This window comes from Penicillium verhagenii (genome assembly GCF_028828195.1).
Source record: "Penicillium verhagenii strain IBT 33310 chromosome Unknown utg000003l_segment0_segment0, whole genome shotgun sequence".
In the NCBI taxonomy this organism is placed as follows: domain Eukaryota; kingdom Fungi; phylum Ascomycota; class Eurotiomycetes; order Eurotiales; family Aspergillaceae; genus Penicillium; species Penicillium verhagenii.
In genome coordinates this window covers 3440769-3459231 of record NW_026643167.1, presented here as the reverse complement: position 1 = coordinate 3459231, position 18463 = coordinate 3440769, and the positions used below count along the sequence as shown (strand labels likewise).

Below are 18463 nucleotides of genomic sequence, written 5' to 3'. Positions count from 1 at the left end.
AATAATTATTTTAATATACTAACTATTATAACTATTCTAGAATTATTATTAACTTCTTTAAAATCAGGTATTATTCTATAAATATAGAAGTTTTCTTTATTAAATCTCTTAGAATATATTCCCTTATTAACTCTAGATAAATACTAAATCTCTAGTTCTAATATAAATCTTACTCTTATATCTACTTCCTCTATATTATTAAAATTAGGATTATTATTAGAATTATTATTTTTAGGTTAAAACCTAATTAATTAACTAATTAATTAGCCTTCTTAGAACTATATATCCTATATAACTTAGACTTTTTATTTATCTAGATTCTAAATATAATATAAATAACTATTTTTACCTTTATATCCTACTAAATTACTAATCTAAGCTTATATCTTTATTTTATATACTTAAATATACTTTTTAGATAGGATATTAATAAAGATATTATAAAACTATATTTATAAATACTTAAATATAATTAATATAATATAATCATTTATACCTTTCTTCCATTCTTCTAATAAAGATTTATCCTTATTTAGAAGCTTTAATTAATTAGTAATATATATAGCTATCTTAATAACCTTAGACTATAATCATTCAGGTATACCTATATTAATAATTATTATTCTTATAATTTAAACTAAATAATAACTACTTACCTTACTTAACTTATTCTACTTATATATATATAATACTAATAATTTAATTCTCTAATTATTCTCTTAAGCCTAATCTATAAAGAAATTAAACTCTATTCTATTATTAATATATTACTTATAAAGATAGCTTCCTATATAATTATATATAAGCTTAATAAATAGATATAATTTATTTATTATAAATATAGTATTCTTATACTTTATAAATATAATAAATCTATATCTAATTATATTATTAATAATAATAATTATATAGTTTACCCCCCTAATTCTAATAGGTTTAATTAATTATAAATTAATATATAGATACTAGCCTAGGATACTTAAATATATAGCTAATATCTTAGAGATAATCTTCTTAGATTTACTTAATAAGTATACTTTATATTAGAACTTCTTTTTATTATTAATATCTAATTAATCTTAATTTATAAGAAGTTTAGATTATCTAATATATATAAATTATCTATATACTATTATTAATAATATTACTACTATTATTATATTACTTAATCTATAATATATATACTTAATAAATAATATACTATATATAAAGAATACTAAACTAATAAGTTCTTCCTTATCCTTATTATAAATTATTATATTAAGATTATTATATATAATACTATTCTCTTAGTAGCCTTTATATACTAAGAATAAGTTAAACTTTAATCCTAAAATATATATAATAAGAAAGATAATATTATATAAGCTACTATTTAATATAATAAGAGAGAGTCTTATTTTTCCTTATCCTATTATACTTCCTAATACCCTTAATACTATATTCTAGATATACTTCTTACTATCTTTAAATAGCTTATAATCATAAATTATTAATATATTTATATAGATATATTAACTATATCCTATATCTAAAAGCTATTATATAGACTCTATATATCTTAGAATAATAATCTTATCTTTAGTTTAAACTACTAAAAGTATAATATAGATATTAATATTAAATAAAAATAACCACTCTAGATTAAAATCTTTAGTATTCTATATATTATTAATATCTTTAGAAGAATTATTACTAGAATTACTAAAAGAATCCTATAAATAATATTTTATAACCTACTTAGTTATCTAATCTATAAGATCCTATATAAGTTTATTAATAATTATATTAAATATAGAGTTAGTTACCTTAGATATTATTATCTATTAAATTAAAATATTATTATTAATCTAAGATTACCTAATATAATAAATATCTTTAAAATTAACCTATTAATTAATAAACTTAAGATTAAAATTCCTATATAATTAATTTATTTTATTATCTAGATTATAGATATTAATAACTATTATTCTATAATACTTATTATTATAAAATATATTATAATAAGTTACTTAAGCTAACTATATCTTCTTCTTTATAAAATATATAAACTTAGTATCCTATTTTACTAATAATTTAGTAACTAAAAATATAGTATTAGTAATATTAGAAGTATTTATAGTATTTATAATAGCCTTTTTCTTACTATATTTATATTACTATATATTTCTTAGTCCTTTCTAATCTTCTAGATATAAATCTATATTTAAGTAGAAATATAATACTACTTAATATATTTTACTATTATAATATATATAATAATTATTATTAGTTTTCTTTTTTATTTATTTAGTTATATAAGTATTAATAGATATATCTTAAGAAGATCTATTCTTTTACTCTTTTACTAATAATACTTTCTCCTAGTCCTTCCTATCTAATAATCTTATTATTATCTTAGATTCAGACTTAGATATAACTATATTTATACTTATAAATAAAATTAATAATCCTTTAATATTCCACAACTTAATAACTAAATTATTAATATCTTATATAAGATTATTCTTTATATATTTATTATAGATATTCTTATTTACTATAAATACTAATAAGATAAGATTAATAACTTATATATTATTAATCTATATTAATATATTAACTAAAATAAAATATAGAGTATAGAAGATACCCTATCTTATATATATCTTCCTATATTCTTCTAATATAATAATTATATAGAAGCTTAGTATAAGATAATCTTTTAAAAATATCTTATTAAACTTATAAATAAGGCTTAATATAACTAATAATCCTATTAATACTATAACTTACTCTAGTATTAACTATATTTTATATATAAAGAATATATAATATCCTATTAATCTATACTTCTAGAAGATTACTTAAGTTATATTAATATATAATTATAAGACTACTATCTTTAATAGTTTAAACTAATTTATTATAAGAGAGTTAGTTTATTTAGGTGTTACGTAATGCTCTGTGGTCACAGTGAGTATCGTTCGTTAGGGCTTCTACTTACCAAGTAGACACTCAATCCTTAAGTCGTCGATTCGCAACCGTACCGTTGCCAGTTAACGTTAGGCCTTATACAGGCTCGGGTCTATAGAATAGACTCAACAGGGGCTATGTCTAAGAGGGTGTCGCCTAGTTAAGCTATACTTGGTTTCTGAGTCGAGAGACTAGAGACCAAGGATACCTCTTTCTAGTAGGGTTTATCTTATACGAAACTGATAGGTGAATGAACTGTTAGGTTCCAAGTAATAATGTATGGATTGATCGTGAAGAACTAAATATATGTGGGTAATGACTGTCTTATATATCTAATCCTTCCTATTGCTTGATGAGTCCGGGACTTATTACTTGATATTCTCCGGGCTTATTAGTTAATGAGTAGGTCTTATCGCCTGATGAGTTGTTATGTGATCCTTGTCTGTGGGATCCTGATGCTCCTAGGATCCTACTATTTATATAATACTAGTGGCTACTACCTATTGTAGGATACCGGTATTCTTAGGATAATTGGTATCCTGCGGAATCCTTTAATTATAGTGTATCCTAGGATACTCCTATTTATGTGATAGCTATTATCATGCGAAACTGTGACCTGTGTGTTATTGTAGGATATTCTTTTATCCTAGGGATCCCTGATCCCTATAATACTGTTTATCCTATAATAGGATCTTTCTTATATTACTTTCTTAAGTTATAGTCTTTCTATTATAACCCTGCATTATTCTATATTGTCTAGGTATAACGGAATGGCTATGGTTCCTGGAACTATATCTTCTACGTGACCTATATATCAGATAATTTGGTTAGGTCTTATTACCCTATAGGAGTGTGATCCCTGTAGGTCCGTAATATCACCCCCTCCTTTCCTAGATCTTTATCCTTAAAGATTTTCTTATAACTGTCTATCCCCCTATAGATAAATGTTAGCTATTTCTAATTTTTCTTATATTTTTCTGACTATGTCTTCTAAGGCTTCTATCTATAAGAATGCTTTATCCTAATATATTATAGATAAGGGTTATTAATCTATTATCCCTTATAATTATTATATTTATCTTAAGTAAGTATGTATTTAGTCTGACTGTTTAGATTGTTATAGTGGTTGTGTGAAAGGTGGTGGTGGTGTGAAGTATATTATATCCTATCCTACCTATTCTAATGCTGAATAGTATTATTTAGTTAAAATTTAAGGGGAGATTACTAATAAGTGTTGGGCTGTTCTTTAGGCTAGCTAGGATGTTATAGCCACTGTAATACGCCTTGAGTATTAGGAAGTGTTACTTAAGAAATATACTGGTGACTTTATTACCTATGATTTTAAAGATATTGCTAAATTAGAAGAACTTGAGTATTGTGAAAAGGATAAACTAGATCAGTTTAAGAAGGAATATATTAATACTGATTATTCTGAAAATAAATGTAAAGCTAAGACTACTCTGGCTATTAGAGAGTATTCTGGTCTTATTAGTATTGAGGATGCTTAACTTCTTACGGTTATATTAGAGAATCCTACTCTAATATAGATGATTATATCTATAGACTAGAGTGGTATTGATTTTGATTCTTTCTTTACTACTATCCCTTAGGGGTCCTCTTTACCTTCTAGTAATATTATTAAACTAGCTGGTAGTAGCCCCTTAAATTCTTAATTAGTTCCTATATATTTTCTTTGGTAGGGTACCCTTACTATTTTACTAGGAGTTATTACTAACTATTTTTCTATTAGTCTACTAGGATTTCTTCTACTTTATATTCTTATTTACTAGTATCCTTAATTTTAATATTGGTAGTAATTGGTGTATTCTCTAGTGCTTTTTCTAGTAGTGAAATATAAAAAACTAGATATATTTATTTTATACTTTTTGGTAACCATAATTGGTAGTTAACTAGTCTTATCCTTTCTTTGATTGTGAAAGGTCCTAATTTTTGGTAGTCAAGTTTCTTACTAGGTTATTTGGTTTTAATGTTTCTTTATAGGAGGTATACTCTCTCCCCTTTTTTAAGCATAGGCCCTTCTTTATGGCTTTTATTATAGTGACTTTTTATCTATAGATTAAAGAAGTCAATATCTTATACTATCTAATTATATAATTACTTGATATTTATAGCTAGAACTTATAATAATTCTACTATAGTATGATCACTAATTAGTTCTCTGATAATTATAGGATTATACCTATAATTTGTGAAGAATGGTGATTCCTTAGTTATTATATATATTGTGTTATTATATGTAAATTGTGTGATTGGTAATAATCCTGCCTAGTTATTTTACTAGTAATTTATGTAGTACCTTAGGTATTATTCTAGTGTCTGGTTTGTTTGCTCGGTTTGGCTGTTGGTTTGTGGGTGGTAGGTGGTTGAGAGTCTATGCTCTATTCCGATCTGGTCTATAAATGAACGCCATATATTTAATATGAATAACTTATCTTGGTCGGATGTGATCTTTCTTGGTGATCTATGGTTTATAAAGACGTTCCTGATTAGGATGTTCGCCATTTATTATACATCAATAGTTTCTGTTGTCGGAATCATATAGGCGTATTTAGTTAGCCTATTAATAATAACCATGATTATGTTATATCTGTCTAAAATTGGTAGTTTGGTGATGAAGTCTATTATGATCCATTCCTATAGTTTTGTTAGTACTTCTAAGTTTTGTATTCCTCTGTAGGGTTAGTGTTGTGAGGGCTTGTCTTGTTGATAAGTATTATATTGCTGAATGTAGTTCCTGACTTTTCGGTGTATATTGGGTATATAAAAGTTCCTTATGATTAGCTTGATTGTTTTTTCTACCCCTAGGTATCCTCTACTTGGTGTATTGTAATACTACTAAATGATCTCTTCTTGTATTCTTTATGGGATATATACTAATCTATAAATAAGTAGGATTCCTTTATCTAGGATTACCTTTCTATTATTTCTCTTATTAACCATATCCTATAGATACTAGTTATCTCTAGTGGCCTCTTAGATTTATTTGAGCTATATAGTATTTTCTAACTTGCTAGTTGCTATAAGTATCTAATGATTATAGATAAGGTTTCCTTTTTTATCTATCTTTAGTATTACTAATACTATATCCTTAACTCTAATCTAGTAGTTAGGTCTCCTACTTAATATATCTGCTTAGCTATTCATTCTTCCTTTGTAATATTTAATCCTATAATTGTATTATAAAAATATCTTGGCCTAATATACCTATCATTATATGAGTGTTTTTGTTGTGGTAAAGAATGTTAGGTTTATATGGTCTGATTTAACCAATACCTAGTATTTTGCTCCCTCTAGGTATAGTCTCTATACTTTAAATACTAATACTATAGCTAGTAGTTCTTTATTATAAATATTATAATTAAGTTCTGCTAGTATTATCTTTTATAACCAAAAGGTGATTGGTTTAGGTCCTCCAATCCTATTAGTAATAATTTCTTATATGAGTTGTGCCCTGATTGTGTAGTCTAATATATCTGTTTTGACTATAATAGGTAATTCCGGATTGAAGGTATAAATGATTGGTCTTGCTTGGAATAATTCTTTTAGTCCCTTAAATGATTTGTTTGCTACTTTATCCCATTCCCAAACTTGATCTTTCTTTATTAACCGGTTAAGTCCTACTATAATCTTACTAAAGCCGTCTATACTTCTTTGGTAATAGTTACATAATCCTAAGAATTATTATACTTCTTTGATAGTTTTAAGTTAAGGCTATTCTAAGATACTCCTAATCTTTTCCTCCTCTATACTAAAACTGTTATTACTGATGATATACCTAAGAAACCTAGTTTCTTATATATAGAATTCATACTTCTTAAGCTTAAGAGTCACTTTAGCTTCTCTGAGCTTTTCTAGTACTTTTTGTATATATCTTATATATTCTTCTTCTGTTTTAGAGAAGACCAGGATGTTATCTAAGTATATAATAATAAATGTGTTAAGGTATTCTTCTAAAACACTAAAGATAAATCATTAGAAAGATGCCGGTATGTTGGTTAATCCGAATAGTATGACTATATATTTGTAATGTCCGAATTTCGTTCTAAATGCCGTTTTCTACTCATCTCCTTCTTTAATATATAAGTGATTATATATATTAGTAATATCAAATTTGGTAAACTACTTTACTCTATGAATTCTATCTTGAATCTCTTAGATCAACAGTAATAGGTGTTGGTCTTTAATAGTAATCTTGTTCAGTTATCTATAATCCATATAAAGGTATAGCTTATTACCCTTCTTTAGTATAAATAGGATTGGATATCCTGCTAGTAATATAGAGTATTGAATATAACCCTTTACTAGGTTCTTATTAATATATTCCCTTAGTATCTAAGATTCCTTCTCAGATAATTGATAAATTAGTATATATCTTAGTTCTTTTCCCTTCTAAATTAGAATCTAATAGTTGTGTGGCCTATACTCTGGTAGCTGGCTAATTAGTAGTGTTATGAACATATCCTAGAACTCTTAGTATTCCTAAGGCAGTTCTAGTACTCCTTCCTCTGTTACATAAAAGGATTTCTTGTGGTGTACTATGATATATTCTTTAAGTTCATTATTACTTATATTAGGTCGTTACTCTAACTCCTTAATAATACTCGTGTTATTAGTCTTATAGACCCTGCCCTTAGGTCGAAAGATTATATTAGGCTTCTTATCCTGTGGTCTTCTATAGGCTCTTACTCCTAATCTAATACCTCAGTTTATTAGTGGTTGACTACTCTATTATCAGTTCACTGTCTTACATTTATAGTTAACAAAATTAATCTGTTGAGTACCCTAATAGATTACTAGATTATGGCGTTTAAGCTATAATATTCCTAGTACTATATCATATCCTCCTAGATTTATAATATTAAACTCTATTATTTCTAGATAGTTTCCGATGATTATAGGTAATAGCCCAGATTTATGGGTTATCCCTAGTCCTAGGCTTTCTCTATTAAGTCTTATGATTAGTATTACTCTTATTTTCTAGTGTAGCTACACCTACAGTCGATATATACAGCATAGATCCATAAAGTTTCTATATACTCCTAAATCAATTAGCACTTTAACTAGTTATAGAAGGATGTTTACTTCAATTTTGAGGTGTGCCCCCTATTTAGTAGCTACAAGTTACTAGAACACCAGCTTCTACTTAGGTAGTTTCTTCTATTTTAGTACTAGCTCTGCGTAAGTTAATGCCGCTTGTTTCTAATTATACTCTTCACAATTCTTTTCATAGTAATAATTGGTTATCATATATCGATGTTATAGGTGTTGCTTAAACCCTATACAAGCACATAGCTCGTCTCTGCATAGGTATAATCCTTCCGTATTAACTAGTCTTGGTTGTTCCCGAAGCCGGCGCTCAAGCTTATCCTATTTGACTTTTGCTTAGCTTGATATTTCTCTTAGTTCCTAGTAAAGTTATCTAACTCTCTCTTCACTATTCATTATGGTATTATTATTAATCTTAGGAGATTCTATAGGTATCTATACGGCCTTCCAGGCTTTAAAAGTATTACTTCAGGATACTATAGCTCTGTTTATTACTATAGGTCCTAGTTAGTCTATTTATTAACTTATGGCTACTAATACTTATATATCTATAGATATATATCCTACACAGCCTTAGGTCTTAGGTTATAGTTCTTTTATAGTTATATTTCCCTATATATTATTAGTCTACTCAATTTCTACGAATTTATTACTATTATATCTTTCTGCTATCTCCTATATCACACAAAGTTATTAAACCTTCTCTTTATTTTTAAGGCTAATAATATCATAGGCTCCTCTATCTTAGGTAGCTCTAATCTATTATAGGCAATTACTCTTACTCCAGTAATCCCATAACATATACCCTAGTTTCCCATAAGAGAAATATAGGTGCTATTCCTTCTAATACTTCTGTTCTTTGTCGGGGAGTCTTACTACATCAAGCTCTATAGGTTGTGGTCTGTAGGGGTTACTGTCCTGAGCCCTTAGTTGTGATTATCTATTATCGAATTGGTGGCCTCCTTGCCCTAGGTTCTTTTTCCAATATTCAACTTCTTTCTTTTCCATTTATCAGTCATAGTACCGGTTATCCATTTTAACAGTAAGATCAATAAGTTAGTTTATAGTATCTAGTCGGTCGATATGTACCAACTCATCTTTAATATGGGACTTTAGTCCTTGTACGTATCGTGGAATAAGTATATAGTCGTCCTAGCCTAAAGTGGCAGCAACTTGTATAAATTATATGGCGTATACACTGGTGGAGTTGACTTATTGTAGCGACGCTAGCTTTCGTTCAGTGTTGACGGTCGCGTTAATTTCTCCGAATATTTTGTTTATGTAGTCTAGGAACTTGGTATAGCTCGTGAATATATTGGTTGTGGTCGTGCTCTATTCTGATCTAGGCTTTTCGTAGTATTCTTTGATGTGTACTTCGAACCAGTCCTATGCTTAGCCTTTCAGATGGGTGGACACGAAGATGATCTTGCTTTCTTCGCTATTTAACCATTATTGGTTCACATCGAGGTGTATCCGTATCTATGTAAGGAATCCTTATAGTTTCGACCTAGTGCTGTTGAAGCTTTCTGCTTTAGGTAGCTTAACTACTTAGATATTAGTAATCGGAGCAGAGGCGATTACTTGAGTATCTAGCTACTATAAGTGGTCCCTTATCTTATTAATAACTGAGGTTTAATTCTATCTATTATCTTAAATACTTTCTATAAAGGCTTCTAAGGTTCTCTTTAATTAAGTAAGCTGATTATTTATTTAGTCTTACTAGTCCTTATTATTTCCTATAATAGGTTATCTCCTACTAGTTAATATAGTAGGTACTATTTTTATGTAATATTCCGCAAAGATAGGATAATTAATATATTATATAATACTCTATAATCATAGTAAGTATTATTTATTAAGGCTTCTACTTACTAAGTAGATACTTAATCCTTAAGTTATTGATTTATAACTATATTATTACTAGTTAATATTAGGCCTTATATAGGCTTAGGTCTATAGAATAAACTTAATAAGGGCTGTGTCTAAGAGGGTATTACCTAGTTAAGCTATACTTGGTTTCTAAGTCGAGAGACTAGAGACCAAGGATACCTCTTTCTAGTAGGGTTTATCTTGTACGAAACTGATAGGTGAATGAACTATTAGGTTCCAAGTAACAATATATGGATTGATCGTGAAGAACTAAATATATATAGGTAATGACTGTCTTATATATCTAATCCTTCCTATCGCTTAATGAGTCCGGGACTCATTACTTGATATTCTCCGGGCTCATCAGTTAATGAGCGGGTCTCATCACCTGATGAGTCGTCACGTGATCCTCGTCCGTGGGATCCTGATGCTCCCAGGATCCTGCTGTTCGTACAATACCAGTGGCTGCTACCTATTGTAGGATACCGGTATTCTTAGGACAACTGGTGTCCTACGGAATCCTTTAATCGTGGTGTGTCCTAGGATACTCCTGTTCGTGTGATAGCTATTGTCGCGCGAAACCGTGACCCGTGTGTTGTCGTAGGATATTCTTTTATCCTAGGGATCCCCGATCCCTACGATACCGTTTATCCTGCGATGGGACCTTTCTTGCGTTGCTTTCCCAAGTCATGGTCTTTCCATCGCGACCCTGCATTATTCTGTATTGTCTGGGTACAACGGAATGGCCATGGTTCCTGGAACCATGCCTTCCACGTGACCTGTACGTCAGACAATTCGGTTGGGTCTCGTTGCCCCGCGGGAGCGCGACCCCTATAGGTCCGTAACATTAGGCTTATTCTTTATATAATTAATTAGATTTAATAATCCTATAGATTAAAAGATTATCTTAACTTAAGCCTTAAATCTATTATATTCCTCTTCTTTTAAGAGAATATCCTTAAACTAAAAAAGTATTACTTTATTAAACTTAGGTAGATTTATAGCCTAATTTCTATCTTTAACTTATATTAATAAGATATTCTAGTACTACTTATCTTCTTCTATATTAAATAAATCTTCTATATTATTAATTAATACTAATAATAATAATAATAATACTAATAATAATAATAATAATACTAATAATAATAGTAATATTAGTAGTAATAGTAATACTAAATATTATTATATATCTTCCTTATTAATATTAATTAGAGTCTTATTAACTACTTCTTTATTATCTTTAAGATTATTATTATAAATAACTTCTTTATTATCTCTAGTATTATAGAAGACTTCCTTATCTTCCTATTACTAAACAGCTTCTTTATTATTCTATTAAAGATCCTATATATTAGTTCCCTTAGATTATTATTCTATATTAAGTTTAGTAGCCTTAATAGCCTTCACCACAGAATAAGTTTATCTTATTAATAATAATCTAGTTATATAAGATTATTAATTTATAAGTAAGAAAATAAGTAATAAAAAGAAAAAGAATACTTAATTTAGAGCAAACTAGGACTCATAACCTATTCAAGCTATACTAAAATATCTACCCTAGATAATATAGATCAAGGAAAAGGCACAGAGAAGACAGTGATAATATTCTCTATATAAAGCGGGATAGAGAGGAAAGGAAGGAGAGAAGGAAAGGGGGAGAGAAACTCTCACTCATACCTCCAGACCTGACTTCCTGACTATCTATCTAACTACCAAATCCGGACTAGTCGCACGCTGAAAACTCAGGCATGTCCTGTGACCCGCGGGGTAAAATACCTCGCACCTTGGGAACCTACATGCTCCAACACCTGTCCTCAAGTGATTCTACTTTAAATAGTAGTAAATGTACATGTATATGCCTACTAGCAACACTGCCATTTTAATCAAGGACTTTGGTCAATGTTAGGCTCAGTTCTCTAGTGGAAATTGAAGACCGTCAAACAAGGCCTCCCATCCATGCCATTGATGGCACATCTTATGAATACTTCTTCCGGCTTCTGGGAAGAAAGCTGCTCTTTCCCAATCAATCACCCCCGCAACGGCATCCATATTTGGATGCAACACAATGTTTGAGAGATCCCAATCCATATGTGACAGTACAGGTAGGCTAGATGGATTGATTTGATGAATCAGAGGTGTATCTTCATTTTCATACGAATGAATAAAGTCCCTCGTGGATATGAATGGTCCACAGTGAGGAAGCTGGTTGTGAATAATTTTCCGGAATCACTCAAAGATCGAACGCCGCCGGTGTAATTAGGCACCTTTGCAAGTTCCTTGATATAACCTTGAACTTGGAGTTTAATTCCTTCTTGTTGGCGAGAGGAGATTTTATCCCAAACTGGACCTTCAAAAATTGTTACACCTGGGATTCGCTCGAAAACATTGAATCTATTCTGATTAGTTACACTTCCTAATCATACATAAATATTGATCTGCTTACCCGTTTCCCTTGTGTACAAGCTTCGGTATTGGAATATTTGTGTACTGACGAACAATCTCCATAGTACGTAATTCATTTTCATCCCGTTGCGCAGTTGTCAATAGGTCAGGCTCATAACCATTGAAGCCAAGCTCACCAGGCTCGAGCCTTTTTTTCACAACATGGCTCTCGAGCATAAAGATATATCGATCAAATGGTGGAACAGGAAGATTTTCAGGTCGGCATTTTTCCAGCCACTCTTTGTCAGTTGAAAATCCCATTTTGTTTCTGCTGGGTGACATGGAAAATGAATATCGATTTGCAAAGGAAGGGAAAGATATAATGTCGGTCTGCAGTCACGTGCCTAACATGGACGCACAAGCCTTGCTTTTCGCGGGGCCTACTGCATGTACTAGCATGTAGGAGTGCTATCAGGCCTGTTGATAGCTAAAGGCGGTGGTAGTAAACCACAACCGGTCGAAGTCCCGCTAGCAGGACTTTATTTGGCTGTTGAGAGCGCCGATCTTTCTCCACTACTTGAGAAGTTTATATTTACATAATGCTAAGGATGGTGGATAATGATCATCTAAAAAAAATCTCCATTTTCTTGGTATCTAAAACACATTTAATCATAAGGATGACGAGTCTCGCCAAGTGTATCTACTCATGCCAACTTTTTATTCGTCATCACCAAAGAAGACCTTGACAGGCAACCAAGCATCGCCGCAGACCTTGAAGCGATCCTTAAGGTTATCCAGCTGGTGAATCTCCTCATCAGTGAGAGTCCATCCATCAATGTCGTAGTTGCCCTCGATGCGAGACTTGCTAACAGACTTGGGAATAACACTCCAGCCCTTCTGGATACCCCAGACGAGCAAAACCTGCTGAGGAGTCTTGCCCTTGTCCTCAGCAATCTTCAACAAGGTAGCATCCTTGTAGAGAGGGGAGTTGGTAGAGCCGAGGCAAGAGTAACCGGTAGAGTGGATGCCCTTGGAGGTGTTGTAGGCAACCAGCTTGGGGGATGGGTTGTTGGGGTGCAGCTCGATCTGGTTAACGGCAGGGACGATCTTAGTGCTGGGGTCGTTAAGGAGCTTCTCGAGGTTCTGGATGCCGAAGTTGGAGACACCGATGTTGCGGACCTTGCCGGTGGCAGGGAGCTTCTGCATTTCTTGCCTGTTGGGAGTTAGCGATTGTGCCGCACGTGGGACGGGAGAAAAGCGCCTGGAAGTGGAATATTCGGCTGGAGTTCTTACCAGGTCTTAATGAAGTTCCAGTCGGGGAGGTGCTTGGACTTGTCCTCGGGGTCGGTGGAGCTGGGCCAGTGCACCAGGTACAGGTCGATGTACTCGACATCGAGGTCCTTGAGAGAGGAGGCAATGCCCTTCTCCACGCAGTGGTGCCAGGTGTTATCGAGCTTGGTGGTGATCCAGATGTCCTTGCGGGGAACGCCGGAGTCCTTGATACCGGCACCAACCTCGGCTTCGTTGCCGTAGGCGAGAGCAGTGTCAATGTGGCGGTAACCCTTCAGCAAGGCATCCTTGACAGCGACGCGAACCTCATTGGGCTTGGATTGCCAAGTACCCAGACCGATGGCGGGGATCTTGTCACCGGTGTTGAGGGTGTAGGTCTTTCTGCAGAGGAAGAAAATTGTTAGGAATTGGAGCTGTACACAGGTGTCTGGAAGGAAGAGTGCCATACTGAGTGTGCTGGTTCGACATTTTGTAATATTTGGATTGGGATTGGGGTGAATAGAGGGACAAGAAATACAGGGGGGCTTGGTGGTCTTTATATCAGAGCAGTGGGCCATGGCGACATAAAGTGGGCAGGTCCAAGCTATGATGTCGTGCCCCTCCTTTGAATAATGTGGGGAATCAATGCTACGTTGTGATTAGTTATCTGTGGATATGATTAATGTGAATAATGGCTTTCTCGGTGAATTTCTGAAAGGCTCAATGTATATCATTACCTTATGAATGGAAAATACTTCCTATTAACCAATGGGATAACTAAGAAGATGTAATAAAACCAGCTTTTCAGTACTTTTTATTGCCACGATGTGTTTGGATTCCGGCTAAATACGGCCTTTTTCCATTGGTCGGCAATGATTGGCTTATCCCAACATTGATCCAATCACAATCCAATGTGAAACCCACTTCTGTATCTCCAACACGCAGGGCCTGCTTCTCTCTTTGTTTAGAGTTACTAATCCCAGTTCCAGTTTAAACCGAAAAAGTGCACTCCGTACCCATTAATATTTCCAGAAACTTCGCCGAGTTGTCACCATTATCCGTCCCGGTTTCCTCGGTCCATTCCTCACTCCGGACTCCACCAATTCCCCCAAAATCCCGTGCTTCTCACTGGCCCGCCATCCCGGATAATTGTACGCTCCACCTTCGCCGCCCATTATACCCGAGACGCGCTTCCTTCTTCCTCACCTTACCCCAAATTTTCCCGAGGCCACCCCCGCTGTCGTCATGTCTTCAGGATTTGTCTCCGCAGGAACCGCCGACCAGCCGATCGAGCGGGACGACGAATGGCTCAGAGTGCAAAAAGAGCTGGAGGAGGAGCGGCGGCAGAAGGCCGAGGCTGGCAAACAAAATGACGGGAAGAGTCTCTTCGAGGTTCTCCAGCAGAACAAAAGTGAGATCTTTTCCCCCTCCGTTGCGGGGGGACCCTTGCTATACTGTGCTGTTGCGTTCGGGCAAGAAGTGATGGAAGGGCATCGGTGGCTGACATGTTAGGGTGATCGTTTGTTCGGCTTTTAGTGGCCAAGCAAGAAGAGTTCGAAGAGAAATCACGGTTAAAGAACCAATTCAGATCGCTGGACGAAGATGAAGTGGAATTTTTGGATTCGGTACTCGAGTCGACGCGCGCGCAGGAGGCTGCTGTCAAGAAGGACACGGCCGACCAGCTGGAGGCCTTTCGCAAGCAACGGGAAGAAGCTGAAAAGACTGCTTTAGGACCCACGTCGTCGGAAGTTACCCCTGCGGAGGAGGAGGAGTGGACAATTCCGGCGCGCAAGAGGCGACGCGAGAAGAAGGATCTGTTGCTCCCGGGCAAGAAGCGGAAGGCCTCTATGGAGGGCATCAATACTACAAAGGAGCCGGAGACAAAGAAGCCCGTCCAAAGTACTGGGCTGGCTACGAAAGCTCAACAAGGGGCTTCATCACCAGATGTACAGATCCCCAAAGCACCTAGTGTTGCCAAGGCCGTGTCTGCTGGTCCGGACAAGTCAACTACATTAAAGGCTCAGCCAGCTCAGCCAGCTAAGCCAGCGCCATCCCTTGGGTTGGTCGGATATGGATCTGATTCGGATTCTGAATAAATTAATATTTCCTCGGTCAACAATCCCAAAAAAAAGACTGTCTTCTTATGTCTGGCCAATAAAATCCAGCTCTGGGAGACAGCATGTACTACTACTTATATACCACACCAACTACCACTCCTACGCCTGGGTAAGATCAGAACGTTTGAAGAATGGATCTCCACAACGAGTTATCTTTTCCAGCTTTCCCCTTACTCATAATGCATCGCACTCTGCTTAACCTCCTGCTCCTCAACCTTGCGCTCCAGATCATGCGGCAAGTAGTCCTCCTTCTTGCTACCGGGCACAATCCACGGCGCATGTGAGAACATGTAGTTCATCTCCTCGAGCGGCACCTTCTTAGTCTCCGGCAGGAGCGCATAGAAGAACACCGCATTGGTGAAATTGCAGATCACGAACAGGAAGTAGAATTTGTAATGGATGGTATCCATAGCAATGGGGGTAACCTGGCCGATCATGGTGTTGAACGCGAACGAGGTCATAGTCGCGATCGAGACACCCTTTGCACGAGTTCGTGTATCGAACACTTCGGCTGGGATGATCCAAGACAACGGACCACAAGTCGCGCTGAACGAGAAGTTGTAAAGCCAGGTCATGATGATAAAGCCCCAGTGAGCGCCTGGGCTGTTGGTGGTAGGAGGGTATTTGGCGAGCAGGACTGTTGCGGCGATGAAGGTGACCATGTTGCCGAGATTTCCTCCGATGAGGGTCCAGCGACGACCGAAGCGATCGATGAACAGGATGCAGAGGAATTGGGCGACAAGGGCGATGATCGAGTTGATAGCCTGGTAGCGGAGGGTGGCTTCGCCGGAGATACCGATCTGCTCATAAATTGTGACGGAGTAGTACCTGGTCGAAAAATTAATATCATGGTTCCCAGTTTTTGTGTTAGAATTCCGATGGAGGTCTTCTTACTGGATGGCTGAGACACCTGTCATCTGAACCGAAGCTTGAAGGGCACAGCAAAGGAACAGACGGCGGAAGGAAGACCGGTTGGTGAACAGTTCGCTGTATGACTTGGCTTCGTGCTCGTGCTCGAAGGTAATGCTCTCCTGGATCTGGGAGTACTCTGCCTGTACCCAGGTGTCGTTTTCATTACCATTGGCATGGAGTTTGGCCAAGGTCTTGAGGCCTTCTTCGGCTTGACCATGGTCCATGAGCCAACGAGGGGACTAAAGCAAATTAGAATGATAAGAGACTGGGAAAAGACAAGTAAATATTTACCTCGGGGAAGAACATGATCAACAGACCAAGGCATACAGCAGGGAGCATCTGAAGCCCCAGTGGTAGTTGCCATTGGGCATCCTGGGTGGAAGAAAATCCAATAAATGTGCCATAGGAGATCCACGAGGCGCAAAGAGCTCCCACGCCAAGCATAAATTGCTGCAGGGCTGTCACTCGACCACGAATACTAGGGTGACAGATCTCGGCTTGGTACAGTGGGATGATCATGGTAAGGAAACCAACACTGGAAGAGATGAGTATATTTTCCCTCAAGCTCCATTATAGCGCATATGAATAGAATGGACTCACCCAAAGCCAGCAAAGAATCGACCAGTGTATAAGAACTGGAGGTTCCGAGCACCGGTCTGAAGACCACCTCCCAAGCAGAACAGCAGACAGCCCAGGGAGATTGTCTTTCGGCGACCAAGGTAATCACCACTGGGACCAGCAAAACCAGCGCCAAAAAAGGCACCGGTTGTGAACATGGACACGACCAAACCACTACCATGCATTAGCATATGAGCTCCATGATATATAGTAGTAGTTTATATGATTTCTTCGCGACTTACCTTTGTGTAGAGTTTGCAGCAAACTTGGCAATGAAAGAATCGCATGCGATGACCTCGGCAATAACACCCAAATCATCTTGGCTATGTTAGTACATGATTTGAAGCTTCGCAGGTATAGCAGGTAGCATGGATGTATCGACCTACATCCGTAAAGGAATGAACCAAGGGAGGCGAACACGCCGACCAGGAACTAATTCAAGCATGATTAGTTTCCAGATATACTTGAGATATGATACTTCAACGCCAAACAAGGTGATTCTAACCTGATACCATGCTGGAGAGAGAGCCATGGTGGGCAACTTTGTCAACAGTGGAACTTCTCAAATGGATCCACGACCAGGGATAAAATAATGGAGAAGAAGATCCGGGGAACTCCACAGGGAAAACTTGACATTTTGCGGGGCAGCAGCTAAATACTATATACTCTCCAGCTCCAGACCACCACTATTCCACAAGGACCACATGAAAATGAACTATTCCAACCCGGAGCAATCTCCACGAAGCCAAGACTTTGTGTAAACCTTCTTAACGACGAAGAAAGGTAGGAAGGGGAAGAATCTTACGATTTAACCGAGCTCATCTAACCTATAGCGATTCTGAACTTAGCTTGAAAAAAAACAAAGAATTTTAAACATTTCGGCATATAGGGCAATACTGGACCCTATAGGACCCTGCCGATTGGCGGGATCCACAAGCATAAAAGCCACGAGATTTACGGAGTACAAAGCCAGAGCACAACTGCGGGGACCCGAAAACTAGTGCCAAGTACCTTCCAACCTCCCCGCACTGTGATTGATGGAACATCTCCAGACCTCGGCGAAGACCCTATCCAAACCGGAAAACTGCACCAGAAAAGGCATTCATTGGTGAACATCCAGCTGGAAGCTGCATGAGTCAGTCTTTAAGCGCTGACTCTACGGCCGTATGCCATTGGGTTTCTCAGATCGTGTCCCCACGCGTCCCCAACGCCATGGCGGGCAGGCTTTCGTGCCCCGCAGGAGATTTGCCGCTTTTAGGCTGTCGGGT

The 18463-nt window shown here is 35.7% G+C and overlaps 4 protein-coding genes across 4 annotated transcripts; 1 reads left to right on the top strand and 3 right to left on the bottom strand.

The window, feature by feature from the left end:
- Nucleotides 1-5484: 5484 nt before the first annotated feature.
- On the bottom strand, nucleotides 5485-5919 carry N7466_002672 (Retrotransposon polyprotein; the record flags this gene model as incomplete). The annotated part of the gene is made up of 2 exons (XM_057162070.1): nucleotides 5485-5613; nucleotides 5854-5919. 2 exons carry the CDS (start codon nucleotides 5917-5919, stop codon nucleotides 5485-5487), a joined length of 195 nt encoding a protein of 64 aa, XP_057025355.1.
- A 7077-nt stretch (nucleotides 5920-12996) lies between these two features.
- Nucleotides 12997-14037, bottom strand: gcy1 (putative glycerol dehydrogenase Gcy1; the record flags this gene model as incomplete). Its single annotated transcript, XM_057162069.1, has 3 exons — nucleotides 12997-13492; nucleotides 13573-13950; nucleotides 14018-14037. The coding sequence occupies 3 exons, from the start codon at nucleotides 14035-14037 to the stop codon at nucleotides 12997-12999; spliced, it is 894 nt and encodes a 297-aa protein (XP_057025354.1).
- A 756-nt stretch (nucleotides 14038-14793) lies between these two features.
- Nucleotides 14794-15644, top strand: N7466_002670 (PSME3-interacting protein; the record flags this gene model as incomplete). Its single annotated transcript, XM_057162068.1, has 2 exons — nucleotides 14794-14959; nucleotides 15085-15644. The coding sequence occupies 2 exons, from the start codon at nucleotides 14794-14796 to the stop codon at nucleotides 15642-15644; spliced, it is 726 nt and encodes a 241-aa protein (XP_057025353.1).
- A 191-nt stretch (nucleotides 15645-15835) lies between these two features.
- On the bottom strand, nucleotides 15836-17727 carry N7466_002669 (sugar porter family MFS transporter; the record flags this gene model as incomplete). The annotated part of the gene is made up of 7 exons (XM_057162067.1): nucleotides 15836-16493; nucleotides 16560-16816; nucleotides 16869-17112; nucleotides 17178-17369; nucleotides 17438-17513; nucleotides 17582-17627; nucleotides 17701-17727. 7 exons carry the CDS (start codon nucleotides 17725-17727, stop codon nucleotides 15836-15838), a joined length of 1500 nt encoding a protein of 499 aa, XP_057025352.1.
- Nucleotides 17728-18463: the final 736 nt, after the last annotated feature.